The sequence below is a fragment of the Budorcas taxicolor genome, chromosome 23, assembly GCF_023091745.1.
Source record: "Budorcas taxicolor isolate Tak-1 chromosome 23, Takin1.1, whole genome shotgun sequence".
Lineage (NCBI taxonomy): Eukaryota > Metazoa > Chordata > Mammalia > Artiodactyla > Bovidae > Budorcas > Budorcas taxicolor.
Genome location: NC_068932.1, coordinates 12420533 through 12446683, shown reverse-complemented (window position 1 = coordinate 12446683; position 26151 = coordinate 12420533). Strand labels below are relative to the sequence as shown.

The following is a 26151-nucleotide window of genomic DNA, read 5'->3' as shown; positions in this document are numbered from 1 at the left end:
TTACTTGGATAGGTCTTCTTGATAATAATTGTCACTTCTTCCAACTTTATTATGTATCGCTTAGATCATAACATTCAGCTCTTGCATTAAGGAAGATACCCTGTATCTTTGTATACTTTTTACATATTGCACCTCTGTTTACATTTGGTTGTTTACATTTGTTGTGTTCTTTTCTTTGGGAGCATAAGTGATCTTTATGTTATATTCTCTTTGTGTGTTGGTTATCGTCTCTTTAATTGCTTGAATAAAAATTTCCCCCTGTGTTTTATTATCATTATTACCTCAAGCCTTTATTTCATGCCACTGATTAGCTTTTCAAGCCTGTCTATTCTATTCCCAGTTGCTTCTAATTTATGTATTAGATCTACAGTGGTGGTGTTTTGACCTCCATTTATTTCCTTACCTTACGGTCCCCTTTTGTGTCGTGTTCTGTTTTAAAATCTCACCTTTGAGCCTCTGCTTTAGTGATAACATATACTTGTTAAGGTCTTTCACAGCGAAAAGTATTTGTAGGAAAACAGCTTATATTCTGAGAGTTGTGTTTTCTTTTTGAACTTTGTTTTTCAACAGTCTTGGGCATATTCAGTTGCTTCTTTCACTGGGGTTATTTTTGTCGCATGTTTATATAGTTACTATAGTGTTTTCTTTTTTTCCTCATCTTGCTCATTCATGAGTTACTTAAAACTTGATGTTTCTTCTGACACGATGTGGTTGAACTCTTCTTGATATTCATTCCTATTTGATTTAGTTAATTTTATCCTTTAGGCTACTATTTACTGTATCTACTCCTCTGTAGCCTGAAAAAGGTGTCGAGTTGGGGGAAGCGAAGGGAGTGGACTTCACTTCAGTCAAGTGTGGCCTTTACTAGAGGACTGTTCTTTATTCTGACCTCTCTTCCATGTCCGGTACCAGAGCACTTTCCAGTTAGCTAAGGGTTACCCCTTCCAAACCTTGGTGTGTCCCAGTTCATCCCAGTGTCCTAAAAGACAGCAAATTATGGTGGCCCCTCAAATCTTTGCTGAAATTGTGTACAATTGGTACATGATAGTTTTTCATTACTTTTTTTTTAATGCTAGTTTCTTATCACCCCAATTTGCTTCTCTCCAAAGAGGACGGTAATAGTCAGAATTTTGGGCTTCCCTGGTAGCTCAACTGGTAAAGAATCCACCTGCAATGCAAGGAGACTACAGTTTGATTCCTAGGTCAGGAAGATCCCCTAGAGAAGGGATAGGCTACTCACTCCAGTATTCTTGGGTTTCTCTGATAGCTCAGATGGTAAAGAATCTGCCTGCAGTATGGGAGACCTGGGTTCCATCCCTGGGTTGGGAAGATCCCCGGGAGGAGGGCAAGGAAACCTACACCAACAGTCTTGCTTGGAGAATCCCCATGGAGAGAGGAGCCTGGCAGGCTATGGTGCATGGGGTCATAAAGAGTTGGACATGACTAAGTACAACACAGTCAGAGTTTTGGGCTTCTCAGATGGCACTAGTGGTAAAGAACCTGCCTGCCAATGCGGGAGACATAAGAGACACTGGTTTGATCCTTGGGTTGGGAAGATCCCCTGGAGGAGGGCACGGCAACCCACTCCAGTACTCTTGCCTGAGGAAGCCTGTGGACAGAGGAGTCTGGTGGTCTGCAGTCCTTGGGGTCACACAGAGTCGGACACAACTGAAGCAACTTAGTACGCAGTATGCACAGACAGAATTTTAAGGATTTTATTCACTTACCTTCTTTCTTCAGTACTGCTTCTTGGTGTGAGGTGGGATTAGAAGCCCCTTAAGACAGCATATTAAAAAGCAGAGACATTACTTTGTCAACAAAGGTCTGCCTAGTCAAAGCTATGGTTTTTATAGTAGTTATGTATGGATGTGAGAGTTGGACTAGAAAGAAAGCTGAGCACTGAAGAATTGATGCTTTTGAACTGTGGTGTTGGAGAAGACTCTTGAGAGTCCCTTGGACTGCAAGGAGATCCAACCAGTCCATCCTAAAGGAGATCAGTCTTGGGTGTTCATTGGAAGGACTGATGTTGAAGCTGAAACTCCAGTACTTTGGCCACCTGATGCAAAGAGCTGACTCATTGGAAAAGACCCTGATGCTGAGGAAGATTGAGGGCAGGAGGAGAAGGGGATGACAGAGAATGAGATGGTTGGATGGCATCACTGACTCAATGGACATGAGTTCGGGTAAAGTCCAGGAGTTGGTGATGGACAGGGAGGCCTGGCATGCTGCAGTTCTCGGGGTCGCAAAGAGTCGGACATGACTGAGTTACTGAACTGAACTGAACTGAGTACAGTCACATAACTCTCTCTCTATATATATTTTTCCTTCCTGTAATCTTCATACTTCTTAGCTAAGGTTTTATGCCATTCTTTCCTTTATTGTTGTTAGTAAATTTGGGCTCCTCCTTTGCCTTGCCATTTCTCTTTCTCTGAGTGGGAAGATTCTTTGGTGGGAACATTCAGAGTTTATTGTATAATATATAATAGATAAACTATGGAAAATTCTGAAAGAGATGGGAATACCAGACCACCTGACCTGCCTCTTGAGAAACTGTATGCAGGTCAGGAAGCAACAGTTAGAACTGGACATGGAACAACAGACTGGTTCCAAATAGGAAAAGGAGTATGTCAAGGCTGTATATTGTCACCCTGCTTATTTAACTTATATGCAGAGTACATCATGAGAAACGCTGGGCTGGAGGAAGCACAAGCTGGAATCAAGATTGCCGGGAGAATATCAGTCACCTCAGATATGCAGATGACACGACCCTTATGGCAGAAAGTGAAGAGGAACTAAAGAGTCTCTTGATGAAAGTGAAAGAGGAGAGTGAAAAAGTTGACCTAAAGCCCAACATTCAGAAAATGAAGATCATGGCATCTGGTCCCATCACTTCATGGCAAATAGATGGGGAAACAGTGGAAACAGTGTCAGACTTTATTTTTTGGGCTCCAAAATCACTGTAGATGGTGATTGCAGCCATGAAATTAAAAGATGCTTACTCCTTGGAAGGAAAGTTGTGACCAACCTAGATAGCATATTCAAAAGCAGAGACATTACTTTGCCAACAAAGGTCCATCTAGTCAAGGCTGTGGTTTTTCCAGTGGTCATGTATGGATGTGAGAGTTGGACTAGAAAGAAAGCTGAGCACTGAAGAATTGATTCTTTTGAACTGTGGTGTTGGAGAAGACTCTTGAGAGTCCCTTGGACTGCAAGGAGATCCAACCAGTCCATTTTAAAGAAGATCAGTCCTGGGTGTTCATTGGAAGGACTGATGCTAAAGCTGAAACTCCAATACTTTGGCCACCTCATGCGAAGAGTTGACTCATTGGAAAAGACCCTGATGCTGGGAGGGATTGGGGGCAGGAGGATAAGGGGACGACAGAGGATGAGATGGCTAGATGGCATCACCGACTCAATGGACGTGAGTTTGAGTAAACTCTAGGAGTTGGTGATGGACAGGGAGGCCTAGCGTGCTGCGATTCATGGGATCGCAAAGTTTCGGACACAACTGAGCAACTGAACTGAACTGATTATATAATAAAGTTCAGATACAACTGCAGTGATTATCAGTACGCGTAATGTAGGGATCACTATTGATTTCCTGTATTGTTCATTTTCATGACTTTCTGTAATTGTTTAAAAATCTCCTTTGATAGTTTTTAATAGAAGACATAGAGAGTTTTACATAACAGGTGGCTAAGTAAATGAGTTGACAATAAGATAACTTATATTTTTGCACTGAATGACAGAAAAATTCAGTAGAAAACCACTGCCTTATGATAGAGTACAGACAACATTAGTCTCACTGGAAGGCTTGTCTCAACTTGAGTAGGTAGGAAATAGGTCTTTGTTGAATTCCTGCAGAGTTTTGTGTCCTACAGAAAATGGTAGGACATTTTCTGTATCTTTAGCTTCTGTTATGACCAAGTATCTGTGTAGGCAGAGTTCTAAGATGGCTCCCAGTGTGCACACCCTGTATATTCCTTCCCCTTGAATTTCAGTCGGCCTGATCTAATCAGGTGAGCCCTTTTCAAAGTGGGTCTAAAGATCAAACAGGTTGAGACCTGCAGCCAGTGCTCTCCTGGTATGCTTGAAGGTGGCAACCTCTGTGAGTTCTACAGCTACTGGGAAATGAATTCTACCAACAACCACCTGTGTTTGAAAGAGTACCCTGAGCTTCATATGACACCTCAGCCCCAGCCAACATCTTGACTTCAGCCTGATGAAACCATGAGTAGACAACCCAGTTGAACTGTGTCCAGACTTTTGACCTACAGAACTGTGAGAACTGCAGAATTGGTGTTAAGTTACTGAATTGTGGTAAGTAATTATGTAGCAACAATATATGAATATTTTAAAAGTGCTTCTAAGTGATTTGCTTTAATTGTCTGATTCTCTCCTTAAAGGGAAACTTGTATCTTGTTTTATTATTTACTTTTCAAAGAAGAAAAAGCTTTTGTTGTGGTTTCTAAATATTGTTGAATTTTGTCACTTTTTTGTCCCTGCTTTTCCGCTCACATTTTTTCTTCAGTGCTAAGGTCAGAATAGGGAATTTAGATTGTTTACTGGTTTTAACTATAATTACAGCTTGGACACACTAATGAAAATGGTTTAAAAGTATAGTAGAACCCCATTTTAAAGATAGTTTTATCCCACTTGATCATGGTATATGATCCTTTTAATGTATTGTTGGATCCAGTTTGCTAGTATTTTTTTTTTAATGTTTACTTTGGAGAAATGTCTATTTAGTTCCTTGGCCCATTTTTTGATTGGGTCGTTTATTTTTCTGGAATTGAGCTGCAGGAGTTGCTTGTATATTTTTGAGATTAGTTGTTTGTCAGTTGCTTCATTTGCTATTATTTTCTCCCATTCTGAAGGCTGTCTTTTCACCTTGCTTATAGTTTCCTTTGTTTTGCAGAAGATTTTAAGTTTAATTAGGTCCCATTTGTTTATTTTTAGTTTTATTTCCAATATTCTAGGAGGTGGGTCATAGAGGATACTGCTGTGATGTATGTCAGAGAGTGTTTTGCCTATGTTCTCCTTTAGGAGTTTTATATTTTCTGGTCTTACATTTAGATCTTTAATCCATTTTGAGTTTATTTTTGTGTATGGTGTTAGAAAGTGTTCTAGTTTCATTCTTTTACAAGTGGTTGACCAGTTTCCCCAGCACCACTTGTTAAAGAGATTGTCTTTAATCCATTGTATATTCTTGCCTCCTTTGTCAAAGATAAGGTGTCCATAGGTGGGTGGATTTATCTCTGGGCTGTCTATTTTGTTCCATTGATCTATATTTCTGTCTTTGTGCCAGTACCATACTGTCTTGATGACTGTGGCTTTGTAGTAGAGCCTGAAGTCAGGCAGGTTGATTCCTTCAGTTCCATTCTTCTTTCTCAAGATTGCTTTGGCTATTCGAGGTTTTTTGTATTTCCATACAAATTGTGAAATTATTTGTTCTAGCTCTGTGAAAAATACCGTTGGTAGCTTGATAGGGATTCCATTGAATCTATAAATTGCTTTGGGTAGTATACTCATTTTCACTATATTGATTCTTCCAATCCATGAACATGATATATTTCTCCATCTATTAGTGTCCTCTTTGATTTCTTTCACCAGTGTTTTATAGTTTTCTATAGACATTTCTCCAAAGAAGACATACAGATGGCTAACAAACACATGAAAAGATGCTCAACATCACTCATTATTAGAGAAATGCAAATCAAAACCACAATGAGGTAACATTTCATGCCAGTCAGAATGGCTCTAATCCAAAAGTCTACAAGCAATAAATGCTGGAGAGGGTGTGGAGAAAAGGGAACCCTCTTACACTGTTGATGGGAATACAAACTAGTACAGCCACTATGGAAAACAGTGTGGAGATTCCTTAAAAAAATGCAAATAGAACTGCCTTATGACCCAGCAATCCCACTGCTGGGCATACACACCAAGGAAACCAGAACTGAAAGAGACACGTGTACCCCAATGTTCATCGCAGCACTGTTTATAATAGCCAGGACATGGAAACAACCTAGATGTCCACCAGCAGATGAATGGATAAGAAAGCTATGGTACATATACACAATGGGGTACTACTCAGCCATTAAAAAGAATACATTTGAATCAGTTCTAATGTGGTGGATGAAACTGGAGCCTATCATACAGAGTGAAGTAAGCCAGAAAAAACCCACCAATACGGTATACTAACGCATATATATGGAATTTAGAAAGATGGTAACGATAACCCTATATGCGAGACAACAAAAGAGACACAGATGTACAGAACAGTCTTTTGGACTCTATGGGAGAAGGCGAGGGTGGGATGATTTGGGAGAATGGCATTGAAACATGTATAATATCATATATGAAATGAATAGCCAGTCCAGGTTCGATGCATGATACTGGATGCTTGGGGCTGGTGCACTGGGATGACCCAGAGGGATGGTACGGGGAGGGAGGAGGGAGGGGGTTTCAGGATGGGGAACACGTGTATACCTGTGGTGGATTCATGTTGACGTATGGCAAAACCAATACAATATTGTAAAGTAATTAACCTCCAATTAAAATAAATACATTTATATTTTTTAAAATGTTTATTTATTTTTGGCTGTGCTGAGTTTTCTTGGCAGTGCATGTGCTCTTCATTGCTTCATGGACTTTCTCTAGTTGTGGTGAGTGGGGGCTACTCTCTAGCTGTGGTGCACGGGCTTCTCATTGCAGTGGCTTCTCTTGTTGTGGACCATGGGCTCTAGGGCTGTCTGGCTCAGTAGTTATGGCACATGGGCTTAGTTGCCCCCAAACATGTTTGTGAGAATCATCCATGTTGATACAGTAGTTGGTTCATTCTTGTTTTATAGAATTCACTGTGTAAATGTACCACAGTTTATGTACCCTTTCTACTGTTGTAGAACTGTACTTACTTTATTCATGTAGAGTGGGTTGGTTTTGTTTGGGTTTATTACCATTACTACTGCTTTGAACATTCTTATATGTGTATTTTGATGCATGTTCATTGTATACTTAGAAGAATTGCTGGGTCATAGAGAAAGAAATGTATATATATATGTTTATTTCAGCTTTAGAAGATGTTAAGAAATGGTTTCCTGAAGTAACTACATCTATTTACATTCCCACCAGCAATGCATGACAATTAGAGTTGTATTATATCTTCACAAAACACTTGGCATCATAATTTATTATTCTTATTGTCATCATCATTTTTAATTTTAACTGTTCTGATACATGCTGGTGTAGATCAGTGTGTTTTTACTTTGCATTTCCCTCATGACTCATAATATTTAACACCTTTCCATATGGTTATTGGAGGTCAGTAATTTTCAAACTTCTCAAAAGGGAATGGCAATCCACTCCAGTATTCTTGACTGGAGAATTCCATGGACAGAGGAGCCCGGCAGGCTATAGTTCATGGAGTTGCAAAAGAGTCAGACACGACTGAGCAACTAACACACAATTTTCAAACTTTGGGATATGCTTCATTATTGGGTCGTGAAATCAATTTAGTACATTAAGACCAGATTCAATATCACAGTAATCCAAGTCTATGCCCCAACCAGTAATGCTGAAGAAGGTGAACGGTTCTATGACAACCTACAAGACCTTTTAGAACTAACACCCCCAAAAGATATCCTTTTCATTATAGGGGACTGGAATGCAAACGTAGGAAGTCAAGAAACACCTGGAGTAACAGGCAAATTTGGCCTTGGAATATGGAATGAAGCGGGGCAAAGACTAATAGAGTTTTGCCAAGAAAATGCACTGGTCATAGCAAACACCCTCTTCCAACAACACAAGAGAAGACTACACATGGGCATCACCAGATGGTCAACACCGAAATCAGATTGATTATATTCTTTGCAGCCAAAGATGGAGAAGCTGTATACAGTCAACAAAAACAAGACCAGGAGCTGACTGTGGCTCAGATCATGAACTCCTTATTGCCAAATTCAGACTAAAATTGAAGAAAGTAGGGAAAACCACTAGACCCTTCAGGTATGACCTAAATCAACTCCCTTATGATTATACAGTGGAAGTGAGAAATAGATTTAAGGGCCTAGATCTGATAGATAGAGTGCCTGATGAACTCTGGAATGAGGTTCGTGACATTGTACAGGAGACAGGGATCAAGACCATCCCCATGGAAAAGAAATGCAAAAAGCAAAATGGCTATCTGAGGAGACCTTAAATAGCTGTGAAAAGAAGAGAAGCAAAAAGCAAAGGAGAAAAGGAAAGATACAAGCATCTGAATGCAGAGTTCCAAAGAATAGCAAGAAGAGATAAGAAAGCCTTCCTCAGTGATCAATGCAAAGAAATAGAGGAAAGCAACAGAATGGGAAAGACTAGAGATCTCTTCAAGAAAATTAGAGATACCAAGGGAACATTTCATGCAAAGATGGGCACAATAAAGGACAGAAATGGTATGGACCTAACAGAAGCAGAAGATATTAGGAAGAAGTGGCAAGAATACACAGAAGAACTATACAAAAAAGATCTTCACGACCCAGATAATCACGATGGTGTGATCACTCACCTCGAGCCAGACATCCTGGAATGTGAAGTCAAGTGGGCCTTAGGAAGCATCACTACGAACAAAGCTAGTGGAGGTGATGGAATTCCAGTTGAACTATTTCACATCCTGAAAGATGATGCTGTGAAAGTGCTGCACTCAATATGCCAGCAAATTTGGAAAACTCAGCAGTGGCCACAGGACTGGAAAAGGTCAGTTTTCATTCCAATCCCAAAGAAAGGCAATGCCAAAGAATGCTCAAACTACTGCACAACTGCTCTCATCTCACATGCTAGTAAAGTAATGCTCGAAATTCTCCAAGCCAGGCTTCAGCAATACGTGAACTGTGAACTTCCTGATGTTCAAGCTGGTTTTAGAAAAGGCAGAGGAAGCAGAGATCAAATTGCCAACATCCGCTGGATCATGGAAAAAGCAAGAGAGTTCCAGAAAAACACCTATTTCTGCTTTATTGACTATGCCAAAGCCTTTGACTGTGTGGATCACAATAAACTGTGGAAAATTCTGAAAGAGATGGGCATACCAGACCACCTGACCTGCCTCTTGAGAAACCTATATGCAGGTCAGGAAGCAACAGTTAGAATTGGACATGGAACAACAGACTGGTTCCAAATAGGAAAAGGAGTACGTCAAGGAGTATGCATATTGTCACCTCGCTTATTTAACTTATATGCAGAGTACATCATGAGAAATGCTGGGCTGAGGGAAGCACAAACTGGAATCAAGATTGCCGGGAGAAATATCAATCACCTCAGATATGCAGATGATACCACCATTATGGCGGAAAGTAAAGAGGAACTAAAAAGCCTCTTGATGAAAGTGAAAGTGGAGAGTGAAAAAGCTGGATTAAAGCTCAACATTCAGAAAATGAAGATCATGGCCTCTGGTCCCATGACTTCATGGGAAGTAGATGGGGAAACAGTGGAAACAGTGTCAGACTTTATTTTCTTGGGTTCCAAAATCACTGCAGATGGTGACTGCAGCCATGAAATTAAAAGACGCTTACTCCTTGGAAGGAAAGTCATGACCAACCTAGGTTGCATATTCAAAAGCAGAGATATTACTTTGCCAACAAAGGTCTGTCTAGTCAAGGCTATGGTTTTTCCAGTGGTCATGTATGGATGTGAGAGCTGGACTGTGAAGAAAGCTGAGCACAGAAGAATTGATGCTTTTCAACTGTGGTGTTGGAGAAGACTCTTGAGGGTCCCTTGGACTGCAAGGAGATCCAACCAGTCCATTCTGAAGGAGATCAGCCCTGGGATTTCTTTGGAGGGAATGATGCTGAAGCTGAAACTGCAGTACTTTGGCCACCTCATGCGAAGAGTTGACTCATTGGAAAAGACTCTGATACTTGGAGGGATTGGGGGCAGGAGGAGAAGGGGATGACAGAGGATGAGATGGCTGGATGGCATCACTGACTCGATGGACGTGAGTCTGAGTGAACTCCGGGAGTTGGTGATGGACAGGGAGGCCTGGTGTTCTGTGATTCATGAGGTTGCAAAGAGCCGGACACAACTGAGCGACTGAACTGAACTGAACTGAAGACCGGATATAAAATATCTGAAATTGGATAGCATACAGTAGAAGAGATTGATTTGCAAGGTGTAATGGTAAGTATGGTATAGTCAGATTTTTGTTTGAATTTCATATATATAAATATATGCATCTGTATCTACATACCTTCATAGATGTACATACATGTGTGTGTGTTTTAAATTTGCATAAATAAATATTGGGTTGGCCCAAAAGTTCTTTAATGTTTTTTCGTAAATGTTAAGAAAAAAATTCAAATGAACTTTTTGGCCAACTCAGTATATATATTTGTACTGAGTGATGGTGGAAAATGTATTTCTTATTGTAAAAAAATATTTATTTTTAATCATGTCAGAAAGATTTTACAGAACTCTGCTGTGTCTTATACATTAAAAAAATCTACAACTTTATTAAGACATAAAAACTGTTCTTATCTTATTTTCATTTAGCACAGTTCTGAAAGAACTAATGGCTGAGATACTGGAAATGTGATTCATGATGATTTTGTTAGACCTGAGGGAAAGCATACCATTAAGATGGGATATAAAGTAACAAAAAAGCCCTTCATGCCATAAGTGTAAAGTCTTTGTGACTGAATGAGGGACAATGACTTTAAAAGTACATGGGATAAAGAACAAGAAACATCAGTCCCAAATAAAGTGCCCAGGGTCTCCAGACCTTGAAAGGGAGTCTTTGGGTGGTGGCCTGGGAGTCTGTGTTTCAACAGCTTCTTGGTGATTCTGATAATCTGATAATTCAGGGAACCATTGATGTAGGCTGGAGATTGCCATGAATTTCACTTACGGTAAGGTAGGAGGTCTCACAGAAGAGGTCTTCTAAATGTATGGACCTTTTTAAAGCCTAATATTAAAAAAAAAAAAAACAGTGTATTTCAGAGTAATTCTACCCAGTTTCCTTACCCCATAAATGATTATTCTATATTAACAAAACTCAGGAGAAGCCTTTTAATTAAAGAGCCATTATCTATAATTTCTATACAGTTTGAATGGAAGACAGGCAGCAGAGTTAATTTGCATTCTAATCCCTCTCCATGTATATAATAATTCTCTAATCCTCTTTTTCTCTAAACCCCATTTTAATGGAACCCCTAATGTGAATTGCATACATTTCTCAATTATATAATACTGTGCTGCCTTTGTCTTTAAGATTTACTGTACTTTCACACTTGTATGCATTTAAAAATAAGATTCTGAAAGCTTTATAAGCACCTGCTTTCTAATTAACAGTGAACATAAAATGTTAGTTTGACAAATGTTAGCCACGCATATAAGGGAATATTTAGAATCAATCTAGGCTGCTCCCCCACCAATGGTAAGATTTGTATTATACAAGATTGTGGGGATCAATTTATAATTTGGACAAACACTTTCCTGAATACCAGTATTACTTTATATAGTAATTATAGGATTTTAAATGCCAGTAAGTTCTGTGTTCTTTGTGTGAACTTATGAATGTAATAAAACACTTTTGAAAAGCTAATCAAACAAAACTATCTAAGATTTAATTGTCAGACTTTTAAACCAGATTATCTCTGTTGCCAAAATCACTTATGTGACTTAGGAATCATAGAATCCTCTTAAATCTTTTATTTTGTTCTTAGAATTAAAATGACTTAAAAAATTATATAAAGTTAAAACTTAGGCATAAAAAACAAAGAGAAAAAAATTTTAAACCTCCAAAACTCAGTTAAAATTCTTGCTACTATCTTGGTAGATATTTTTCTAGACATCTCAGTATATACACATGCACACCCACTCATGAAAACACCTAGTTTTATGTAAACAGATTAATACAACATATGATATTCTATTATTTGTCTTTTAGGGCTAGTCATCATTTTCTAACCACTTCTGGTTGGGTTTTTAAATATTTAATAAATAGATATGTACCTCATAATTTTTAATGGTAACATGATATATATACATACACATTTTGTGTGTCTGTACCTACACACACAAAAATATCTATTGATAAATATTTAGATTGCATCTTTTTTCTCCTCTCTTTCTTATATGTTTAGTTAATATGCTTGCACAGTAATCATTTTGCATCTGTACAATTATATTTGTAAGTCAGATTCCCAGAAGTCTTGATTGCTAAGCTAAAAGACAAATGCTGATGTATATTAATTACCAAACTGCCCTCCCAAACTTTTATCTCAGTTGAAACTCCCACTGGCAAAAAGATAGCACACTTGTTTTTTACATTTTCCCAATATTGGGTTTTGTCTTTCTTAAAAATTGACAAATGATTCCAAATTCTAACATTATTTTAAAATTTGCATACCTTTAATTACTAATGAAGTTATACATATTTTCGAGTGCTTATAGAATATTCTTTTTTGTTTTATTACTTCACTATTTTTATCAAGATGGTTGTATTTTTCTTACCGACCTGTAAGAGATCTGTGAATATTGATATATTGTTCTTTGGACCGCAAGTTTGTCATTTGACTTTTAATTCTGTGCATAGTGATTTTTGAATTAAATAAAATGTTTCTTATTTATTTGTATTTTTGTGTAAAATTTTTGTCAAAAGTTTATCAATAGTTTCAAGCTTATATATTATTTTATAATATCAAGCTTTTGTATCCAAAGGTTAATAATGACCTCTGGCAGGATTTGCAGAAATATCTGTATTTCCTCATAGCAGTCTTAGGGTTTAATTTTTTTACATGATAATCTTTAATCCAATGGGATTTATTTTTGAATAAGAAGAAAGATAATTCAGATTTATTTTTTACCTCAATTGCTAGCCAGTTGTTAGACTTCATGAATATCTAATCTTATACTCTGATTTAAAATGACTTATTTTCTGATATTAAATCTCTTATACTTTTGAATATGCTTCTGGGGCTCTATCTTGTTCTATTGATTTATTTATTTCTGAATAGTTATTATTCAGTTTTTATGTCTGTGGATTTATGCTATTTTTTATAAACATCCCTTCATTTTTCATTGTTTCCGGATTTTGTCTACTTTTGTATATTTACTTGATGAACTTGAATCATTTGGTCAAGCTAACGAAAGATTTGCTAGGGTTTTCAACTAGACTTGTATGCTATTTTTACATTAATTGAAGGGACAGTGGTACTTTTATAGTACCGGATTTTTTAATCTTTTTTTTTCTCATGGATTCAGGCATTCTCTTAGGTCTCTCAGTAGCATTTCATGTTTTCTTTTATATGGGCCCTGATCATTTAAAAAGATTTTTCTGGACATTTTAATTTTTTGATTGTTGTTAATGAAATTATTTTCTTCCATGAAATTTTCTGATTGTTAATCCTTTTTTAGAAAGCTATTGGCTTTTGTTTATTTATTTTATTTCCAGACACTTTGCTGAGCACTCATATTTTTTTCGTAATCATCTTTTGGTTGATTTTAGCTTTCAGAAGTCTTCGATGGTACCCAGGAGACGAAAGAAGAAAATGTAATCCCCCTATTGTAGAACATTACTTGAGGTGATTATAGAATAGAGCCTAAAATAGGCAAGTTTATGGAATATAATTTGTATATCCAGGAAGGACCGAGTCCTCATCACTGAAATGTAATATAAGTCAGACTAAATATATTAGAATGAGTAAGTATGCTGTTATTATGAGATTATTTAATATTCTGAGATGTCCTTTGATACTCAATTAATTAACCTCTCAGGATTAATCTTTGTGGATTTGATATTACTTAACGTGAGTAAGAGAGAAGCTAGATTTAATTAAGCCTTAAGGTATAAGTTCCTTTTTAAGTCCTGAAAATGTGAAGGATGGAAGGGAAAACTGAACTGACTTCCTCAAGAATTAGAGTTCACCAGGTTGTGAGTTCCAGGCTTGCTAATTTTTTATATGACCCCACAAATACAGTATACTTTCTCATCTTGTCATGAGTAATCCTCCTTCCTCCTTCCAGCACTTAACTGCTCTAACTACCCACCAGCCCAACCTCCAGTAAGATGGTCTGACAGTGCCACCTGGTGGCCACCTAAGAACCTATATGAACTAATCTCTCTTTGGACCTGCAACCTGGGTTGATACAATAATCCTGGAAGCCAGTTCCAGGTTTGGGAAAAAGCATTTTATGCCTGTGGCTACAGTCAAAGGGAGATGATCAAAGTCCAAGTCCTAGCAAAGGCTGCCTAGGGAAGCTTGGAAAGAGCCCAGGCTCCATCCACAGGAGTTGGTAGAGGGCAAAAACTAGGTCCAAAAAGAGAGGTCTGCAAAAGAGTTTTAGCGGGAAAAACTTGGAGAGAGCCCCTGAACCAAAGCAAAGACAGAGAGAGGTGTTTTGTTTTTTTTTTCCACTGAAACCTCTGCATTCAGCCTTAGGGCACAGATGAGCTTGATTGTAAGCTTCCCGTCAATTCTAACATCTTTCTTCAGGGGTTTCCTTATGTACCTTTTTCTTTTCTTTTTTTTTTTTTTAATAAATTTTTTCCCCATAGCTTAAAACTCAGATAATTTCAGACATTTCCACATAAGTTCAAAGCTGCTGCTGCTGCTAAGTTGCTTCAGTCATGTCCGACTCTGTGTGACCCCATAGACGGCAGCCCACCAGGCTCCCCCGTCCCTGGGATTCTCCAGGCAAGAACACTGGAGTGGGTTGCCATTTCCTTCTCCAATGCATGAAACTAAAAAGTGAAAGTGAAGTTCCTCAGTTGTGTCCGACTCGTAGTGACCCCATGGACTGCAGCCCACCAGGCTCCTCCGTCCATGGGATTTTCCAGGCAAGAGTACTGGAGTGGGGTGCCAGTGCCTTCTCCAGACTAAAGCTACTTCACACTAACCTTCTCTTGATCTTCCTCCTTTCCTCCTCCTTTCTCTTTTCCGTCCCTTTTCAGCTCTTACTCTTGAGTTCTCAGGAAAACCCCCTTCCTTCTCATCCTTCATTCTATCTGGGAGCCAAAATATAATCCTGGTTACAGCTGAAAACCCTAGAGATTGTGCTTGTGGGCCAGCTTTATTGTGGACAAAGGAAGGCAGAAGTGAGGATGAAGAACTGGTACCACTGACACCTGCATGCTTGGGAGGAGGGGTCAGGGGTCACTTTAATATAACCACAAGCTCAGTTGTCCTGTTCACCCCGGCAGGATTTCCCCATATGCCTGCCTTCAAGGTTTGTGTCTCTTTGATTAGTTTCATATTTCCAGCATTTAAAATGGCACCTGGCATATAGAAGGAACTCTGTTGATATTTGTTAAAGGAATGAATGAATCTTGTCACTGAATAAGCAAATCTGGCTGCTGCTGTTTTTTTTTTTTTCTATAGGTCAATTTTTGCCTTACTGTAAGTATTGCATTGATGCTAATTGTCATTATGAGAGTGACTTTTGTGAGATAATTCAAGCATAACGTGTGAGGGTATTTCTAGCACAAAAATAATTATGTATTAAATTCCAACCCGTCAAGTGACAGACTTTCAGAAAACATGTTGGTAAGTTGGTCATTCTCTGTACCTTTCCTTTTGATGTTTCAAGAATATGTCATATATATATATAAATGAAAAAACTGACAGAATGGCCAGGTTTTACCTATCTTGGCTTCTCAAGTGCTCTTTGAATCCCTTCTCAAATAGAAGCTAAGACCATTAAATATAGAGAAGAAAACAGATTTGGAAAGCTGAAAACTACCAAGCATTTGGCAGAACATCTTGCTGACTATGTTTTCACTGTTTGCTGAGTCTCTCTTGCATTATAAATCCTTGATAACAGACACAGAGAAATATTTATTCTCTGTATAGAACTAAGCACAGAGGATATGTTGCGTTTGTCTAATATTTTTCAGAATTATGCTTTTCCTTGTGATCCTCCTTAGAATTGGAAAGACAAGGCAGGCTGTTTTTATTTTCTAATGATTGCTTCTAGGACATTACTCTTGTGTGAGAATTTTCTGGGGATAAAAAAAAAAAATGATCACTTGCTACTTTCCATTCCCAAACCCTAGGATTTCCTAAATATCTCACAGATGTCTGTGATCTTAGAGAATTGTTTTCATTTCAGTGCAAAGGGGAAGTAAAAATGAATTCAGAACTGGCCTGAATTCAGATGGCGGAGATCAGTGGGTGAATAATCTCTGAGTGTGGTAGACCTTGGCTAGCCCGTGAGGGTGTATCACAACATCCCACCAGGCTTGACATTTTGTTCCTGACTGATTTCAGGGGCAGCAGTCATGGGGTGAAGGCAGATGTTGAGTCTTTGGTTCCTTGACCACACAGACTGTGAGAGGCTGCAAGGTATGAAAAGAGCATGGCCCAGCATTACAGGCAGAGGGCTCAGGCTGAGTGCTGGCAGTGCCTTTGGCTGGCTATGTGACCTGGAATAAAATGCACAGCCTCTCAGAGCCTTAGTTTACCTTTCTGTGAAATGGGAAGACAGATGCCTGCCTAGAAGGGTCTGTAAGGAAGGGAGCTACTAGGTTCATAGCCTAGTGGTGCTCCCCAGTTGATCAGCTGTGATCATGGCAGTCATGTGTTCTCTTCCCACTTCTCTCCCAGGTACCTTGGTATCACGAGGCCGCTGACTTACCCTGTGAGGCAGAACGGGAAGTGCATGGCCAAGATGATCCTCTCCGTCTGGCTTCTGTCCGCCTCCATCACTTTACCGCCGCTCTTTGGCTGGGCTCAGAACGTCAATGACGGCAAGGTGTGCTTGATCAGCCAGGACTTTGGCTACACGATTTACTCCACCGCAGTGGCATTTTATATCCCCATGTCCGTCATGCTTTTCATGTACTACCAGATTTACAAAGCCGCCAGGAAGAGCGCCGCCAAACACAAGTTCCCTGGCTTCCCCCGGCCAGAGGAGCCCGACAGCGTCATCTCCCTCAATGGCATGGTGAAGCTCCAGAAGGAGGTAGAGGAGTGCGCAAACTTTTCGAGACTCCTCAGACACGAAAGGAAAAACATCTCCATCTTTAAGAGGGAGCAGAAAGCAGCCACCACCCTGGGCATCATCGTCGGGGCCTTCACCGTGTGCTGGCTGCCGTTTTTCCTGCTCTCGACCGCCAGGCCCTTCATCTGCGGCATCGCCTGCAGCTGCATCCCGCTGTGGGTGGAGAGGACATGTCTGTGGCTGGGCTATGCAAACTCTCTCATCAACCCCTTTATATATGCCTTCTTCAACCGGGACCTGAGGACCACCTACCGCAGCCTGCTCCAGTGCCAGTACCGGAACATCAACCGGAAACTCTCGGCCGCAGGCATGCACGAGGCCCTGAAGCTCGCCGAGAGGCCGGAGAGGCCTGAGCTCGTGCCGTAAGGTCCTTTATCACTGTTTCCTTCTATTCCCCCAACCCTTTCATGGACCTCTTTTCTGAAGCATATGGCAGAAAGCTTCCAGAACCAGTAGCAAGCTTATTTTCTCCCAAGTGTATCAGATTTGAGTCCAGAATACTGTACTCTAGTGTTCCACCCCATAGAGTTCCAAAAGCCAAAGATAGGTATTCAGTTGGATTGGAAGAAGAGAGTGATTTGCTGATGAATCGCAGCTGATGCCATGGCTGACAAGGAAGGTGATGTGTTTTCTTTCTCTGAAAATAACATTCACCTTAGGTCCTTATAGCTCTAATTCTTGTAACATTATCATTTTAGTTGCTATTACTCTTACATCTAGTAAAGAGAAAAGAAGTCGTCTGAGGCAGGAGGGAGTGGTTAGTGTGGGGAGATGCCAGGGTGGACAAAGCCTTGATAGGTACAGAGTTTTCAGAAAGTGCTACCCAGCTTTAGGAGTTGGGAACTGATAAGAGAGTTGTTGAGTTTGTCTAGGAAGCAATTAGTGACTTTTCAAGAAGCAATTATAATAGGACGTTGGAGTCTGGAAAAGGACCGCAAAGAGCCTATGGTGATAAGGAAATATAACACACATGTGGATTAATTTGGTATTGTGAAGAAGGAAGGAGACAACATAGCAAAGTCATCAGGTCCAATGAAGGTTTTGTTTTAAATTTGAGGTAGAGGAGACATTTTCATACTTGAAAAGTGAGGGGAAATAAGCTAGGTTGAGGAAATAGAAGGTGCTGGTTAGAGAATAGATCAGTGTTGAATGTGAGACAAGAGGTGTCCCTCTTCACTGAGCCTTGTTCTTTGGAATTGGCCGGAGAACCCTGGACCACTGTAGCTGAGGAGGACCTTCCCAGTCATCGTGTCCAGTCCCTTCCTTTGACAGAAGACATAACTGGGTCATGGCGAGTGAGCTATCATGCAGTGATTAGTGATACCTCTGGGTCTAGATCCCACATCATGTGAATCTTACCTCCAGATGCTGTCCATATACTAGACTGCTTTTATGTGTAATCAAGGTGGCCAAGGAGACTTCTGTGCTCTCAGCTATCTCGGGGGAATAGGGTCCCAAAGTGCCCTCATGGGTTATGGTAGACTCCAGAGCTCCCAACTAGGATACACACCAAACGACTCTGAAAACCTCAAGGAACTCAGCTTGTTCTCTAACTCATCACCAGGATGAAGGAGGCAGAAACATCTCCCTAATATGGATAAGGGAAACCAGAGATCATCATTTCCTGTCCTAGGAACTCAAAGTTGTAAGACAACAGATATGCTAATTCTTGAGCTGTGAAATAGCTTCACAGGTATTTATTTTTACTTCTATTCTATACCCTGTTTTGTACATAAGAACTTGTTCATAATAAAAAATTAGATTTTTTTTTTTTGAAAGAATACAAGGACTTCCTTGATGGTCCAGTGGTTAAGACTCTGAACTTCTGTTGGCGGGGACACAAGTTTGATTCCTGGTTGGGGAAATTCCCCATGTTGCATCAAAAAATAAATAAAATTTCATTATAAAAGAATACAGTCTTGGTTTCAGAATATATGCAATGAGCGACCTTTATTGCCAAGGATCTTTCCAGGTTTATAAGATTCTTACTGAATCAACCACTAGTGTTTATCCACCAGGTCCAGGTTCTAAATTCCTTCAGGGAAAGAGCCACGTCTTAGCCAAATTTCTGTTTGTAGAATCTAGTACAGTGCCTGACACTTAATAGATAATCCAAGTAATAATTTCTAGCAATTGTTGAATACCTACCAGATGCTATCATGGTGTTTATCATTCCACCTGTAAACTAGTTGCTTCTGGCACCCCCAGTTTTCAGAAGAATAACAGGCTTGGGACATAGAGTAACGGCCTAAGATTACGTAGTCCCGAGTGGCAGATATGGTATGAATCAGCCCAATGCATGTGTTCTTAACTATTGTGTAACACTACCTGTCAGATGACTTCAGTCTATAGTAGCAATGAGCTTGTGGATGTTTTGAGCTGGGGATTTTAACCATTAGTTCACTAAGAAGATGTTTAGAAAAACCCGTTAATAGGAGTAAGTTAAGTTTACTAGACTTACTGCAGTTTGAGAGGACACCTCCTTGACAGAGTCTTGGTCATTTCTCTGATGAGGAAATAAACACATGTTGTTGATAGCGTTTGGGAGCTTGGGCTGGGTAGTGCTAGGGCAGAGAAGTGAGGACTGGGCAGAGTTTATGATGTGATAACTTTGCATTGGTCGGTATAGCTGAGTGAGGACCTTGAAACCACTTTTCATGAGCAAACTGTCAGTCTTGAGGAGTAAGCTAGTTCAGTTGGTGTGCAGTCTTATCTTTTAGAAGCAACTATTTCCTGTAACAAGTACTGGGTTCTTTTGCCTGGCTCCAGAATTGTTCAGCACAGGAGCAGGAAAGCGTGTTGGTTTCAGTTCCCAGGAGTAACATGCTGAAAGAGGTGTTTGAAGAAAGTCTCTCTGGCAGCAGTGAGAAGGACAGATAAAATAAAAAGACTGATGGCAGGGGGTCCAGTTAAGCAGCCAGTGCAGAAACTAGGAAAGAACCACTGAGGTGCTGAACTAGAAAACACCACTGTGTTAGTTTTCCTTATACACAGTCAAAGAACTTGGGGATAATTTTATCGATTACTTTAGCTAATAATTCACACATAATTTAAAAAATGTTAATTTTTCAAACACCGTACAAATAGGTTTTCCAGTTTAAAATAATAGTTACCCACATTTATTGGTGATTCACTCTCAGATATTCTTCTAAGCACTCCATGTAAATTATGTGATTTAAATTCTTAAAACCTTATGGGAGGTTGGTTTCCTTTATCTTCATTCTGTTGGGGAGGTCAAATAATTTTTCAGAGTCTTACATGGGGAGCTGAATTTGAGCTCTGGACATCTGTGTTCAAATGTATTTTTAACTTCCATGCTGCTATGACTTTTATAAAAGTATTTTAGCTAACATAACATCAAAAGATATTTGCCTCTGCATCTTTAGCCAGTGTGGAGTCTTAGGTATTAGTTTTCCTGTTAATCTAAGACAAGGATCAGCCAACTTTCACTGTGAAGGGCCAGATGGTAAATATTTTAAGTTTTTCTGGCCATATGGTCTCCACTGAAAATACTTATTTCTGTCGTTGTAGTGAGCAACAAGTCCTAGACACAAGTGACCAAATGAATATGGTGGTATACAAATAAAACTTTATTTGCAAAAACAGGTGGCAATCTGGATTTGGCCTACAAGTCATAGTTTGCTCTTCCCTGGTCTCAGAAAATGATTGTGTCCTCATTACATCTCTTTCTGTTTAAATGTTTAATTATTGATTTTTATTTAGAATTATGGAATGTTAAAATCATTTGGGATGATGGATCTAAGTATTCATTAACTCTAGGAGATTTCTAATTAGTTGCAATAGCTGCTATTGAAAAAATTCTATGGCAGGCAGTTTTCTTTTCAGTTCCAATGTGGGAGGACTCATTTTTAAATTCTTGTTTATAACTGTGTCAAGCATGAAGGAGGATACAGAAAACATATGATGTCTTTCTTGCCATAGTGCATGTATTTCTATTGCACAGACTATATGTAAACACATACACAAGCTCATTTACTCTTTTTGTATTGAGAGCACAAGGAAATTGGAGACAGGAAAAGCTATAAGATTCAAAGGAGAGGAAAATAGCTCAGTGATATCCTTACCTCTGACCAGGGAATACTTCCTAAATGGGCTCAAATATGACTATCAGGGTCAAAGCATTTACGACTACGGGAGACTAGAGATGCATTCCTCATGAAGGGGACATTTCCTATAGAGGTGTCGATGTGAGACTTTATGCAAGGGACAGGCTGACTGAAGCATTGTTGTAGGGGAGATTTAGAGATCATAATGGAAAGATCAAATAAATTAAATTAAATCATTAAATTCCATTCCAGTCCCAGAAATTTTAGGGATTTTTTGTGTAGGCAAATGGTTCTTAGCCAGGGTTAATTTGCACTCCAGGGACATTTGACAATGTCTAAAGATGTTTCTGGTTGTCTCAGATAGGGAAGGGGAAGACCTCCTAGCATCTGATGGGTAGAGACTGAGGATGCTGCTAAACATCCTGTCTTACTCGGGCAGCCCCCACAGCAAATAATTACCCAGCCCAAAATGTCCATAATGCTAAGGTTCAAAAATCCTCCTGTGGGCAGAAGGAAGCCATCGACCAAATCTCTGCAAGTACGGAAAACGAAGTCACCAAAACCATGAGACTGATTTGGTGGTATCGTGTGGAATGAATTAGAAGGTAGAGGTTGGAATTAAGGCATCTCTTCATTGGCTTGTTTTCTCCAGAAATATTTGAGAGCCTGTTGTGTACAAGGCATGGCACCAGGCATGGCAGTGATAGAAGGACAAATAAGTGGCAGCCCTTGCCTCTGGAAGCTCACAGTGGGCTGGGGTGGCTGTAGACGTGGAGGGAGTGGTGGCTGGTAAATGACTAGCAACCAGAACCCCCGCTGTGGTCCATGCTCTGCACAGCTGCATTCAAGTAAACACCAGCTGGATAACCCAAGTCAATCCTAACTCTGCTCGAGTCTCTGGAGTAATGATCTGGCATCCAGTCCATAGCTCACAGCAAATCTTACAAGCCTTTGTTTCCCCTCCCTGTCTTTCTAGCACACACATTTCTTGGCCAACCTAGAGACTCTGGGCTGCTCCTTCCAATCTCTCCAGGCCTCTTTCCATCCCGCCTCCTCTGGCTGCTTAGATTCTAGTCTCTTTTACTTTTGCCCCAACTCCATCTTCTTGGCTTTATTTTTTCCTCCTATATAATAGTTTTCCTCCTTTCCTGTATAAATGATCTACTAGCTTGTGTATTGCTACCTCCAAATATTTCCCCATTTTTTTGATCTGCATAATGAGAGGTTCAGGAGTCTGGCAGGCACTCGGGAGTCTTCCTTGGCTAGGGAGTGAATAGAGGGAAAAGGCTATAAATACTTCACTGGTAATTATAATGTACTACCCTAAATTACAGTCTTTGTCACCTTTTCACAAGTATTCAAATACGGATAATATAAAACCAAATGTGATTATGTGATAGAAGCAGGGACTTTTTTTTTAATTTGATGACTTTATTTATGGATTTGCTTTGAATTGCCAAAAAGCTAAATGGCTTTTAAGTGTCACATTTGGATGACTTTTGTTCTTCAACACCATTACTGTGAACAATATTGAACAGCAATTTCTAAAATACTTCCGTGTAAAAAAATGTCATGATATTGTTTTCAAGAAGCTCTGCCTTCCCTTCTCCCTTCTTCCCAGCAAAGAGACTCTTTACAGTCCCTGCCCATTGCAGTTGTAGCGGAGGCCTCTTGAGTTCTTGTCCTGAATGCTGCTCCATGGTGAGTACTGAAGCTTAGGAATTCAGAGTGAATCTGCCTTGTCTTTATGGGCAAGGGATCACTTACGAGTGATTAAAAAAAAAAAGGATGAAATGGGTCCTGTTGAAAATTGCGAAGATACATCACGGCTCTTGAAACCCTGGATGTCTGTGGTAGGATGTTGTCTTAAAGCCAAACAAAAAGTTGGTTGTTTCATTAATTTTCTTTCCCCTGAGTAGTATTTTCCTCATCATTGACTAGCTGAAATTCAGCTCTTTATTTTTATTAAATCATCAATTAGTACTAATAATAACTTGTTCACTTCCTGCTCTGTATTTGCCTACATTTTAACTTTGTAGCATCTCTTTAAAGTAAGAAAGGGAGGCAGTTGACCTCACTTGCTTCTTTCTAATATTTTTGTTTGTTTTCTTAGTAGACAGTTAAATACACACAGCACAAGATAAAATCAAGCAGTATAAACATGTCTACAAGAAAAATAATCCTCAGGGGGATGTCTTAGGAAGAAAATATCCATGATGAAGGAAATATCATCATGAAGGAGATGATCTTTGGGGTGGGTCTTGAATAAAGAGTAGGATTAAGGGATGGCAGAGGTGGAGGTGGGTTGGGGGCTACTCCAAAAAGAGAGGACAGTATGGACAGAGGGACTTAGAAGTGGACAGAGACACAATAAGACCCTTGGCTGTGTCTTCAGTAGGACCTGGAAGCTGGGTAGATTGGGGTCAACTTGGAGGGCATGTGGGCAAAATGGGTGGGGAGAGAAATGAAGGTTTTTGAGCTGGAGTGAGAAAAGATCTACTGGATAAATAGGAGTTCACAGTAGGAGAAGGGAAACAGGTAGGAGGCCAACGTATAAGTGATGAGGCCTGCCCGAGGAAGGTGGGCATCCAGACTAGGAAAGAGACCCAGGATGTCTGGACATTTGGAAACTAACAGGTACGTTGTGAGGAAAGGGGAGCTTCAGAGATGGTGCGGGAGCCTGAGGGATTCAGTAAAGCTCATGAGCCGCTGTGAGCCTCAGAGGAACTGCAGTCTCCTCTGTGGGGAGAAGAGGCAGAGGCCCTGGGACAAGAGTAAGTGTAGAGCCCCGGGGGAGGGGGGCACAGCCTCTTCTCAGTGCCTTTTCCTAGCTACCCAGCAGCCTGGATCCGTGGGTCAAAGCCAGAGCATGGTGCTTCCCCTCAGGCACCGTGGTGGGGGTGAGGAACACATTGAGAGTTGGTGTCTTATGGAGAAACTGATCCTGTCACCAGGGAGACTCCTCAAGTCTTGACAGCCACTTGGGGAGGCACTTTCAATGGGATGGGGAGGCAGAGGCCCCAAACCCTCTTAGACCCAGCTCTCAAGCACAGAGATGTAGCTTGGTAAGTTGAGACGTCCTGTGAAGGTACTGAGTTAGAGGCGTTTAGAGGGATTTGCCTCTGCACTAAGGAGAAAGGGACTTTTCTTCAGCTGTTGGCCAAGACTTCTCCTGACTCATGCCATTTCTGTGAATCTGGGAGGAAGGAAGCTAGGAAGGAGGGGCTTCTGAGTCGCTGCACAGATGGTTTACCGTAATGCACCCTTCTAAGTTTGAAGAGGAGGACACTTCCCATTGTAGATATCATTATTCTTTTCAGGCACAGCAAGTACAGTAGTATTTTGAAAGGATTATTGAGAATAGAGCCATTTGGGGCTATATTATAAAAGTGAACTTCTAAATGGGTTATCTAGAGCTGATTTGCAAATATATTAAGGCCTCTGCAACGTGTAGATGTTACGAAATATACGACAAGAGTCATAGCAATTTTTCTTCCCCCTTAGATGCTCATATCCCCTTAGAAACCACAAATAATTCAAATTATCAAATGCTGTAAGAATTAAATCCACCCACCACAAAACTCACAATTACAGTTCTGCTAAATCATTTTCTTGCATCCTCTTTCTCTCTCTCTCTCTCTCTGTAGACAAAACTCTGACTACTGTAGAAAAAAAAGTCATGATTCATGATCAAAAGCAGAATAATGGAGATGAAATAAACAAGGCAAGACAGAGGTGGAAACAGAATGCAATCATTTGCCGAGACTTCGGAATGGAATGCGGCGTCTGTCCTTTCTTGGGATGGCTAAGACATGACCAGCAGAATATGTCCACTGTTGAGAGTATGTCGTGAGAGGGATGGTGGCCTCTCCTTGTTTTCTGTGGATCCGTGCTACTGTATGCACGTGAAAATGGCCTGATCGGCTCCGCTGTAAGTGCACACACAGAACTGAGTTCCAGAAAGAACACAGTTTCTGGTGCTTTGCTTCTGTTTAAGTCTGTGCAAGTGAAGAAGTTCCCGTGCACACTTCCCATGCTTTTGAGTCTAGGCCTTGTGGTGAATATTCAGGAATCATTCATGAGACAGATGTATTTTGCTGTGGGACAGAGGGTGTTTTCCTCAGCCCACTGCGGTAAGCCTAGTGATGAATACATTGCATGTCCACATTAGAAAACAGAACCCAGTCATCAGCTACTACAAATGATCTCCCAGAGCAGTGTCCGTTCAAAGCTTCTGTCAAACAGTTTGGCTTTTTTGCAGGGTCCTTGTGATGTCCCCACCAGCCTCCTTTCTTTTTTAACTCGCTTCTCGTTCTGGAGTAACTCAGGAACAGAGCTCAGGATGGAGAGAATTTTAAAACCTGAATAAAGCTTTTTTTTTCTTTTAAATCACGCTCACTCTTCTCCTGGGGGCTTCTGAGAGGGGAGGGGCATTCCTCCTGTGAGGAGTTTTCCCTGGATGGAGAGCGAGGGCTGCCTTCCTGCCCTGGACATGAACATGATGGTTGGCACAGAACTTGTGACTGTTCTTTACACCTGGGTGCTGTGGGCCTGCGGGCTGGCTCCTAATTCTGAGGTTTGGGGGGGAAAGGATGGTAACAATGGGGTTTCCACGCCAGGCTGTGATGCTTTTGGAGATGGAGCGTCCTTGTGCTAATTCTCATTGAGCAGCGTTGTATGTGTGCCCCAGCGGTCACCTGGGGCAGTGCTGAGAAGCCTCTGTAGTACCATTCTGTTCCTTCTAGAGGGTTGGTATTTGTGTTCTCTGTATCTGAAATCACATGTGTGCCTGGTCAATTCTGTTCTTCTCCCCTGTCCCTCCCTAAAGTGGTAGATATTCAGGGCAGGTCAGGACATGGAAAAGTTCCCTTTGTACTTGGTTTTTTTTTTTTTAATGGTTCTATGTAATAATGAGTTAGGGAGACAGAAAATAGATCAGAGAAGAGTACCTCTAAGGGGACAAAATGAATGGAAACCTTCATTTGACAAGAGAGAATGGAAAGAGAATATTGTTTCCCTGTAATACTTGTAGCTGTTTTCTCACAGGATAATGTGGAATTCCAGCACGGATGGCAGATTTCTCCCAACTTTCACTGACTTCGCTTCTTATCACACA

The 26151-nt window shown here is 40.3% G+C and overlaps 1 protein-coding gene across 1 annotated transcript in view; it reads left to right on the top strand.

The window, feature by feature from the left end:
- The window catches only part of HTR7 (5-hydroxytryptamine receptor 7), a 94586-nt gene extending 69861 nt beyond the window's left edge, over positions 1-24725 (top strand). The window contains exons 2-3 of the mRNA XM_052661159.1: positions 16572-17330; positions 24683-24725. Coding sequence (XP_052517119.1) covers positions 16572-17330; positions 24683-24725 — 802 coding nt within the window. The remainder of the gene's footprint in view (positions 1-16571; positions 17331-24682) is intronic.
- Positions 24726-26151: the final 1426 nt, after the last annotated feature.